The sequence below is a fragment of the Sinocyclocheilus anshuiensis genome, unplaced genomic scaffold (genome assembly GCF_001515605.1).
Source record: "Sinocyclocheilus anshuiensis isolate Anshui unplaced genomic scaffold, SAMN03320099.WGS_v1.1 scaffold882, whole genome shotgun sequence".
Taxonomy (NCBI): Eukaryota; Metazoa; Chordata; class Actinopteri; order Cypriniformes; family Cyprinidae; genus Sinocyclocheilus; species Sinocyclocheilus anshuiensis.
The window spans coordinates 1,016,337-1,027,349 of record NW_015540910.1 but is presented as its reverse complement, the minus strand read 5'-3'; the positions used below and the strand labels follow the sequence as shown (position 1 = coordinate 1,027,349).

At 36.1% G+C, this 11,013-nt stretch overlaps 1 protein-coding gene across 1 annotated transcript in view; it reads right to left on the bottom strand.

Annotated features, from left to right (window-relative positions):
- Positions 1 to 8,028, bottom strand: part of LOC107689244 (kinesin-like protein KIF21A) — a 22,296-nt gene extending 14,268 nt beyond the window's left edge. The window contains exons 1-13 of the mRNA XM_016487186.1: positions 7,865 to 8,028; positions 7,373 to 7,488; positions 7,075 to 7,270; positions 6,624 to 6,813; positions 5,828 to 5,891; positions 5,538 to 5,738; positions 4,676 to 4,723; positions 3,350 to 3,425; positions 3,131 to 3,233; positions 2,791 to 2,979; positions 1,997 to 2,196; positions 1,805 to 1,912; positions 1,644 to 1,712 (exon numbers count right to left, since the gene is read on the bottom strand). Coding sequence (XP_016342672.1) covers positions 1,644 to 1,712; positions 1,805 to 1,912; positions 1,997 to 2,196; positions 2,791 to 2,979; positions 3,131 to 3,233; positions 3,350 to 3,425; positions 4,676 to 4,723; positions 5,538 to 5,738; positions 5,828 to 5,891; positions 6,624 to 6,813; positions 7,075 to 7,270; positions 7,373 to 7,488; positions 7,865 to 7,990 — 1,686 coding nt within the window. The 5' untranslated portion in view covers positions 7,991 to 8,028. The remainder of the gene's footprint in view (positions 1 to 1,643; positions 1,713 to 1,804; positions 1,913 to 1,996; positions 2,197 to 2,790; positions 2,980 to 3,130; positions 3,234 to 3,349; positions 3,426 to 4,675; positions 4,724 to 5,537; positions 5,739 to 5,827; positions 5,892 to 6,623; positions 6,814 to 7,074; positions 7,271 to 7,372; positions 7,489 to 7,864) is intronic.
- Between the last annotated feature and the right edge of the window lie 2,985 nt (positions 8,029 to 11,013).

The window sequence follows — 11,013 nt, the reverse complement described above, 5'->3', positions numbered from 1 at the left end:
TTAAAATATCAAAACATTATTTATGCATTTGTAACTGCAGGTTAAAGCATTCCATGTCCCTCTAAGCTGCATTTTTAACATGTGTAAATCTAAATGCCACTTCATATGCAACTTCTGCAAAGATGAATTTTATTAATACTGATTTCATTTGTTTAGCAACAGCCTAAATGTATTATTATTATTATAATTGACTGATTAAATGTAAGAATTTGTCTCAAAAGATGATGCACACTTTAAGAAAAAATTGCTTTCCAATTTAGAGTGTTCAAACTTAGTCCAAACTTAAATTTAATTACTATTTATTTTTAACTATAATAATCAACACTCAAATAAAAAAAAATTGTATGCAAACATGTAAATTGCATATAATGCAGTTTTTAAATTAACTTATAAATAATACAATTTCTAAGCTATTTGTTAAAATATATTCAATTACACAATGGCTGTCATAGCATGTTTCATAACAGATTAATTTAAACATACTGTACATTAAATAATTAAGACTAACAGGTTTAGTAAAATATAATGAGTATATGGTGTAATATTTTGCAAAATGCTACTCTCTAGACTTCATTTCTCTAGTGAACTAACAAGCTGTGGACACTGATGACTTGCTGAGGTAAATTAAATGCTACGTGACATTTTATTTCCACGCTGTATTGTTGATGTCTTTCCACGGTTGAAACACTGATTGAGCAATTACATGAGGCATGAGATGTTCAGTCATGTTTATTCGCGTTAAAACTAGTAGTACAGAGGAAGGAATGACCGCGTTCACTCGCGCTCCGCTCTGCACAAATCTGCGGGGCGTCACGGCTCAGACACGGGAACTGGAGCTGATCGCGTCCGCTCTAATCAATGCTTGTGTTGGGATTATATACCAGCACGTTTATATATATATATATAATATGACTCCAAGCTTTTGAATGGTATAGTGTATGTTTCAAAAGCTTTTTATTTCAGGTAAATGCTGATCTTTATATCTTTATATTCATCAATGAATCCTGAAAAAATGTACTTAACTGTTTTAAATATTGATAATAATAAAAAAAAATGTTCTTGAACAGCAAATCAGCATATTACAATGATTTCTGAAGGATCATGTGACACTGAAGACTGGAGTAATGATGCTGAAAATTTAGCTTTGATCACAGGAATAAATTACATTTTAAAATATATTCAAATAGAAAGCAGTTATTTTAAACCGTAACAATATTTCACAATATTATTGCTTTTGCTGTATTTTGGATCAAATCAATGCAGGCTTGGTGAGCAGAAGAGAATTCTTAAAAAAAAATAAAATAAAATCTTACTAGTGTGTTTGTGGAAAGTGCCTCCTTTGTCAATAAAGCTTAATGAAGTTTTATTTCTCTCTACGTATCTCTTAATATTATCTCTAGTTACATTTCATTCCAATAAAAAAAAAAAGATTTTGTCACTCTTTCATTAGGGGCATGACTGAGCAATTAAAGGAACAGTTCACCCAAAAAATAAAATTCTGGTAGTGTATATATTATTTTTTTAAATTATTTTTTAACCATTTTTAATCATCTCTAAATCCTTTCAAATAGCTACAGCTATCAAACCAGCATTTTTGTAACAAAAAAAAAATCATAATTCCCAACTAATCCTTATTCTGTCACCTCCTCTGCCCTCCTGCGGAGAACGAGCTCCTGCTGTCTCTTTTGAGCCTCAAGCTGCCTTAGCTGGTGCTAAACGGGACAAGATAGAGAAAAGACAACAAGAGAATGAGCAGGAATTGTATCTGAGAATATCCCATAATTCTCAGGGTACAGTGCGCCACCTCTTGTTTGCGATGGTCTTTCTTGAGTGTGGCGATCTCTCGGTTGCGGCGGGTCTCTGTGGCTCGGGTCCTCTCCTGATGTTCCTTCATCTGTTTCATCAAACCCACCTGAGCGAAACAAAGCCACCATGACAATGATTAGACACCGTTGCTACTGTAAGTGTAAATGGCCCCACACACAAACAAGCCTACCTTGGTTTTCTTCATCTCAGTAACTTCTTGCTGTAGCTTCTTCAGCTGTTTCTCGTACTGTGACTGGTTCTTCAGAAGGCGTGCGTGTTCCTTCCGTGCCGACTGCAGTTTCTGCAACTCCTTGTTCATGGAGTTCAACTTCTTCTCGTATTCGGACTTTATCTTCTTTGCTTTCTCCTCCGTACATGACTCCACTGAGCCTGCACAGAAATGCAAATAGAAATTTGGACTTTTAGGTCACACTTTATTTTAAGGTCTTGCCATTAACAACCCATTAACTATGACTTTTGCCTCAATAAACTTCTAATTAGCTGCTTATTAGTAGTTGTTAAGCTTTGTTAAGTTATTGGGTAGGATTAGGGATGTAGAATATGGTTATGCAGAATATGTGCTTTATAAGTACTAATAAACAGCCAATAGGTAAATAATAGGCATGCTAATAAGCAACTAGTAAATAGTGAGAACTGATCCCTATACTAAAGTGTTACCAACTTTTAAGTAGTAAAGTATTGTGACCTTCTGTGACAGTTAAGCTGTGCAACTTACAGTACACTTTGCTTTGTTTTATAGTGCGGGTGTGTAAAAGGCCTATAACTTGTTTATTATGCATTTGCATTTTCATTTAGCTGTTTCCAAATCAAGCCAGAAGAGGGCGCTAGAGATTTACTGAGATTTGAACGCTGCAGGTGCATGATTTCATTCCAAATGTGATCATCTTTTTGAAATACTCATTACTTGCATAGTTTGTTTATAGATCATATAGACCACTGAGTTATACTGTGTGTGTATCGTACCCATGTTTTGCAGTACACGGTCTCTCTCCAGCTGTGTGTCTCTGATTTTGCTCTGCAGCATCATGAGTTTCTGCTCATACTGTTGTTTGAGTGTGTGCAGACGTCTCTGACTGTTCTCCAGTTCATCGATCAGCCGCTGTTTGATGGCGATCTCACACGTGATGTTGGCCAGATCTGCCTGGAAGTCCTCTGTCAACACACAAATGCACAGAATTAAGGTTTTTAACCTCAACAGATGATAGATAGATAGATAGATAGATAGATAGATAGATAGATAAAAAAATTATAAATAAAAATAAAAAAGATCTGAAACATCACAGAATAAATGCAGGCATTGTACCTTTTTCCTCCTCTGAGTCAGACTCATCAGAGCTGTCCACCTCCATCTCATCCTCCTCTTCATCACCCTCGGCTTCCTCACCTTCATCATGATCACTCCCATCCTGCAAGAGTATTGGCATTATTAGAAGCAAATTTTGGCCTCACAGAATCGCAGAGACAGTAATTAATCGAGAGCAGCATATGTTTACATGTACACACAGGAGAGAGTTAAACTTACCACTTCTGGCTCCTCATTGGCTCTCTCAGAGGCCTCTTTATCCTGCTCATTATCTGGCCCCTCCTCCTTTATGACACTGCATGACATAAATACAATAACATTAAACCTATTACGTTAAACTCAATAAAAACAAACCCATTAGTACCAGCATTTACATAAACACCCCTTGAAATTGTTGAAGAGGTGCCCAAAAATGTTTTGATTTAACAAATTACTTGATTCCAAGATCTATTAATAAATGATTAAATCATTCAGTGTTAGTGAGTTAGTTGAGCCGATTACACTGTTAAACTCGAAAGAAAACTCTTACATTTATTAAAGATCAACATGAACGTGAGTTGATTACACATCTTAAAGGGCTACCAGAATAAAACCCGACTAAATGAAAGAGATTTTGATAAAAGACTCTAAAGCTTTGTTCCAAACTCTAGTGAGCTACCTACTGTACCTAGACAACATTTTAAGGTAACAAAGATATGCTCCTCCTGACATAATTAGGCTACTTCATAAGACACATTCTTTTGACCCAGATTGAAGGCAGTATCTCATTTAAGGCAATCCAATATCCCACACAGTAACAAGTTCATTGATATTTTTCACACAAGACATCTATTTGTGTGTGCTATGTATTTTTATGCTTAGTAAAGCATCAAAACATTAGCATAGTGACATGCTAATGATAACCCTGTTGAAGAAACCAGCATATGCTGGTTAGGTATGTTTTGAAGCTGGGATGCTGGTTTAAGCTGGTCCTTTGCTGGTTTATGCTGGTCCTTTGCTGGTTTATGCTGGTCCTTTGCTGGTTTATGCTGGTCCTTTGCTGGTTTAAGCTGGTCCTTTGCTGGTTTAAGCTGGTCCTAAGCTGGTCCGACCAGCAAAGGACCAGCTTAAACCAGCTCAAACCAGCATCCCAGCTTCAAAACATATCTAACCAGCATATGCTGGTTTTTTCAACTTAGCTATAACGGTAACTAATACTTAGATATCACTAAGATTCAATAAAAAATAGCTGCAAATGGACTATTTGACCCAATAATTGTAGACTATGTGTTATCCATTATGCTTTTAGTAACTGAGTGTTAGCTTAGCAACATGCTAATGTCAAACTTTACCATGCGCTGCTTAACCTGAAGAGCACTATTTGGTGTTGCTGACTATGTAGAGTTTGACTAGGTTTGAAACAGGTTCATATACACTAAACTCTTGAACCATTGATGTTTAAAGTGTTATATTAGAGAAAAGAAGAGGGCAGTACAATGGGTCAAATTTTCCATGGCGTGTTGACTGCGGTTAGTGGAACAACTACATTCAATGACATTCTCCAACCTGACGTTCTCAAGATCTTCATGAGCACCTTCATCCATCTGCTGGAGTCTTCAAGAGTGAGGGGGGTTTGGTGGAGATGAGTGAGAGTAAGAGGAACCACGGTGCCACAGATGACGGCAGAGAAGAACACGTGAGGAACAGGAATACGTCCAAATTTTCCCTTTTTTTTCACCATTTTTTTTTTTTTGGGTAATGAATAAATGAATCTGATGTAAACAAAACTTAGCAGTGACTAGTACTCCCATCATCGTGAATCATTGCAAATGACAAAAAATCTCTACACTCTCAAACAACCAATGGATTTTTGTATTCAACTTTTTATACTTAAAACATTTACTTATATTCAAGTTTTATATCATTTTGTAAAATAAGGATAAAAAAGGATGAAAAATTATAATTTATGACTAAATTACATTAATTTATGACTAACTAATACTAAATTATGACCATTTAAGTTGCAATAATCAGTTGCCATTGATCAGCTGCCTTTACCATGTTGCATGTGGAATTTAGGTTTAAAAAAACTATTTTCTCTTTTTTTAGCTCACGGTAACTGATATTACCATCCTGACAAATGCATAATGTGGGTGAAAAAGTCAGGGAAGTAGAACTTGTGACAAAGATGGACAGTCACGCATAAATTAATTTGTTTTACAACATTTTTCAAATGTTTCCTCTTGGAAGCAACTCATTACAATGAGGATGCCTGTGAGGAAGCATAGAAATTGTATACCACATATTTGAGGCATACAGCAGACCAGAACAATCCCTGACACACCCTTCTTTATCCAGGGATAAAAAGGAAATCTTAGTTTCTTGTTCCTCAGCTGCATGGTTATAAGCATCAATATCAGTAGCTTACCTCTTCTTTTTCTTCTTTTCCTTTTTCTTCAGTTTCTCCAGGTCTTTCTTTGCAATTCCAATGATGTCTGTGGCATCTTTTTCGGGTGCAAGGAGGCTGGGGGTAACAGAGGTTGGACCGTAAAATGAAGAGCGGGTGGAGGCACGGGACAGGTTCTTCCGCAGGGTTTCATTTACAGCCTCACTCTCTAGTAGCTTTGCCCTGAAGACCACAAAATACACAAACATTACACATATAGAGAGGTTTTAAGAATTTCTGACATATGGGTGCACCGTGCTTGCGTACATTACCTGAGCTCCTCAATCTCTTTGATGTAATTCTGGATCATGTTTCCGATCTCTTCATTCCCTTCACCTGCAAAACGTCAAAGAACATTTTGCTGGGTATGTAAAAACAGCACAATAATGTATTTTAGAGATGAAGGAAATGATCCCTCTTGTGTCTAGGAGATCTTAATCCATCTAGATAAGTAACCTTTTTTTTTTTTCTTAGTATTTAACCCTATTACAAAAACGTTTTGCAACCATTTCCAAAATGTGTCTGAAAACAAAACACACCCAGAATAGACAACAGGGTCCGCTTTGCCCTTTTTAAATATTTTCTGGTTGTAAACATTAAACATACAGAATAAATATAATAATGTATTTTAACAAAACAAACAAACAAAAAACGAAACAAAACATCAGGGTTGCAGTCTAGGACTATCTGCCGAATTACAGTTATTTATACACTTATATTTCCCACAAATAAAATGTACATAATATCTACATACATCTATATACATGTACATATACTGTATATATTTATAACATTTGTCATTCATTTATTCATTTATTCATTCATTCATTCATTCATTCAACAATTAAAGGTGGGGTACTGGGTTGCGTACGCATGTGTGGGGCGGAGCTATCAAAATAGGGGCTACCAGAAATCGCTTACCCCACCTTTAACACAAAATCAATTCGACAGCTTAATTTAAAAATATATCACTATTGTTTAATTTTAACTTCTCTTGCTATGTATAAGAATTATTATTACTTAATATCTAAACTATTTGATATTTTCTTTATATGTCATTGTTTGTACCTGCTCTGGCGAGGGTCTGGTTGGCCTGGTCGCTGAGTAGCTGGGTGAGTCTGGCTCTCTGGGCATCAATGGTTTCCTGCATTGCCTTCACTCGTACACGCAGGTTATTGTTTTCTGTCTGCAGCATGGAATTCTCATGCACCATATCATTGATGCTTTCCAGACCGTCCTCGCCAACCATACGCTTGCCCTGTTTAAAAAAATAAACATATGTAATAATGTATTCTATTCTATTCTATTCTATTCTATTATTTGTTATAAGCAATTTAACTAAAATTAAAATAATGTAAAAAATAATAACTTTACTCATTTAAATTAGGAAAACTAAAATTAAGAAAAGTTCCTTTATTATATTATATAAACAAAATCTTGTTCACAAACATGTTAGAGACATTATAGTGAAAATCGAATTCTGACACAAACTTGAAACAAATAGAGACGCTGCACAAACCGTTTTGTACTCCATGAGCTCCATTTGCAGTCGAGCGATCTCTGTTCTCAGAGCACTGATCTGTTGACTGGCCCGGTCCTGGTTCACCATCACTTTGTTCTTGATGTTGCGAGCACGGTTTGCATATTTTAGCGTGTTAAGGGTCTCCATGAAGTCTCTATCTGACGGACTGATGCAGGCGATCATCACTGTCTGGCTGTAGGTCACAAAAGAGAGGCAATGTTTAAAAAACTGCACAAATACCTGCAATATCTCCTAATACAATGTCTAAAAATGGAAATAATGTACAGATGCTCACCTGTTTCCTCCTAAGGAATCTTGAAGCAGGCGAGTGAGCTTGGAGTCACGGTAAGGCACATGTGTGGAGCGTTTGCTCCTGTCACCCAGAGCGCTGATCACATTGCCAAGAGCTAACTTTACCACCACAAAACAAAGACACAATTATTAGTTATCAAAGGTAATACAGACCAAATATACAGTGAATGTCTCACATTAAAAGAATCGTTCACTCAAAAATAGATATTATGTCCTTGTTTACTCCAGTAAAAATGCTTATATATATATATATTTTCTAATATAATTGATAATTCATTATTTAACTATTATTTCATTTTATGTTGAAGTAAATTTTATGTTTGTAGTAAAACTGGACATAACTTCGGACAGAAAAGGTTACGAAGCAATTTTATCATACTGAAATCATGCTAACACACATATTGTTTATGTCTTGTAGCTATACTTGAGAAACTGTGAGTCTTTTAGTGTTTATGAATTCCACTTCTTTTCTTACCAGTCCACAGTTGATAGAAATGCCCTCTTTGGCTCGATCCCCTGTGGCCCCTGTTCTCTTCAGTCGCTCAGAGCCGGCTAAATCCACAAAGTGAAACTTAGCTGTTAGCGTCTCAAACTCGTTCATTTCTGAGGAGCCATTCACCAGTCTGTTATCGGTCTCCGTGTCCTGTAAGAAAACATAAAATTAAAAACTGAAGAGAGTTATATATTAACTCATTCTACCTAAATACCCCAATAATACAAAGCTAACACACTTATCTTAAACTACAATTTTAATGAAGGTTGTTATCAATCAAATTTTTTTAAAACAGATTTCAACATGTGTCTAATATTCGGTGGAGACACTATTTATACAGACAGGAGGAGGGGGATGACGAGACACACCTGGGAGCAATGAAACATCAAGGGAAACACCTGGGACAAATGAAATAAACTAATCAGGACAGGAACAGGAAACTAACCAAATAAGGGCATGGGAAGGCACATGGGGAGCAGGACACACACAAAACATGGAACAGAGTCTGACAACAACTGACTAATTGATTTGTATTAAAAACTGACAAAAATCGAAAAATAAATATAATAAACAACTTTTATTTAAAACAACTGAAAAAAAAAAAAAAAAAATTATTTACATTTATAGATAAATACAATTATTTTTAAATCACTGTACTTTTTTCTATATAAAAAAAATAAAAATCAAAGATATTATTTTTAGTGCTGTCAAACCGATTAATCGCATCCAAAATAAAAGTTTGTGGTTACATAATATATGTGTGTGTACTGTGTATATTTATATGTATATATAAGTACACACAAATACATGTATATATTTAAGAAATATTTACATGTATACATATTTTCATATTTATATAAGATTTAATAAATATAAATATATATTACATATATTCCTTAAATGTAGGGATGCACATTTTTCAGTACTCGCCCGATACGATACTTTTATTTTTGGTACTTGCCGATACCGAGTACCGATACCAATATTTTTTTTTTTTTTCCCAGACTCGGTCTGAATAATTTTTGGTCCCAAATTTGTATCAGTTTTACTGGTAGTCCACTCTATGAAGAAATTGTGGGTATAATTTGTCACAGGTGACTATTTTGCTATCCTCACTTACATAAATGAGCAATAGTGTCCTGCACACGCGTGCAAGTATTTGTACTGGTGCAGAATGAGAGGGACAAGTAGTACAGCGCATTTCACACAGGCTGCTACATTCACTTTCGCCAGTCGTGTATGCCTAAGGTTAAAAATAAATTATGTTTATAGTGAATGCCCCTATAAATGGTCTAATTTTTACGATTTAGTTTTAATCCAAATGATGCGTGTGCTAAGTGTGTGAACATCAAAGATCACACAACAGAATTGCGCGCTTTCTCTCTCTCTCTCCCTACCGTTAAGTAACTTGTGCATTGTTTTACTTATTTGTTTTTGACGTATCCGACCGAACTACAAACCTTCCAGTGATGTCTGTGAGAAAGGTATATTCACTCGACAAGTTCACGCATCTGCGCCGCCGCACGCTCAATCCACTCAGTATGCTTTGCTTATCAGCTCGTGCACATCAGCTATACAGTCAATACTGAATGTTTAACATTATATTCATTGCATACATATACTTCGTAGACATCCTTAATCTCTAATAACTCCATTCTGCTGTCTGTTGTTCTGCTGTCGGTGTTTCATTGTCTGAATATGGCACTTAACACATGCTGTGTGGTATCGGCGTTTGGTATCGGGGCATTTTAACGAGTACGAGTACAAGTACAGGAGTCGGTATCGGTGCATCCCTACTTAAATGGATGCGATTAATCGTGATTAATCGAGTTGACGGCACTAATTATTTAATTTTTTATGGGGGGAAAACTCCTGAAAAAAAGATTATAGTATATACAGTATATAAAAAAAAAAAAAATACATTTTAGCAAATGCAGAAAGGCTTAAGATATGTCCTCAAACCCTAGTATAAAACCAACCTCTGCTTCTGAGCTAACAGTTCGTGTTGTGACTCCCACTGTGTAAATCCCTCCACTGGCATCTTCATGGATCTTAATGTTGGATTTCTGCTTGCGGGCCTCCATATCTCGAGTGGAATCAAACAGGTCAAGCACCTCCTCATTGTACAACTATGAAACAAAACACCGCACCTCAGTCAGCTGAAAATATACAGGAGTGGTTAAGTAATTAATTAACCAAGCTCAGACATGTATGCTAACATCTCCAACGTCTGCCAATCTCTGCCAAAGTTACGACAGGCGTGTTACATTTGTGGCATGCTGTCAACACCACCCTTTGCATGACAGCAGCTCTGTTACACTTATCAGAGGATAAATTTAAACCTCAGTGCTGATATGGAGAGATAACTCAACATCTTCACTTCCATTATATAATAACACATCTGTCAGTTGAAAGTTGGCTAATGGTAGTTTATTGAGCTCAGATGAAGCCAAACTACAAGTGAAACTGACAGTTAAGGTTGTTATTTACCTCTAAGAACTGGGCGTTGATCTTAAACTCAGGTACGGGTCGCCCTTGTTCTGTGGCGGCCTGTCTGCGCTCCTCGATGCCTCTGAAGAGGTGGCTGATGGCCCGTGGAATAATTCCCAGCTCCTCTTCATTGATGTTCACGTCAAAGCCCGTGCCCATGGTGTAGGTCTTTCCCGAACCGGTCTGGAAAGATTCAGGAGGATGTGAGGTAAACAAGTCCACTCAAACAGAGGATATTCTTAGTTAACTTTTGATGTGTTTCAAAGTTCCTCATTGTACATTAAAGGAATATTTCAGATAATTTCCAATACAAAGTCTATGGACACCACCTGCAACATGCTGTCAATTACCGTGGAAAATAAATTAAATTTGTCCCTCAGTTTGAACAAACAAACAAGAAAAACATTTACAGTAATGTTGTTATATGCTGTATAATGCTGTTGAATGTCAATGAGAAAAATGTTCTGGAAGGTTTAAACACAAAAATGTCAAGCTCATATATTTTCTTCTCTACATGAAAATAGCAAAATATATATATATGCCCCTTTAGTTTGCACAAACATGAAAGCAAGATGAAAACATTTACAGTAATGCAGTTACAATCAAAGTGAATGAGGCAATGCTTGTTTTTTAACCATATA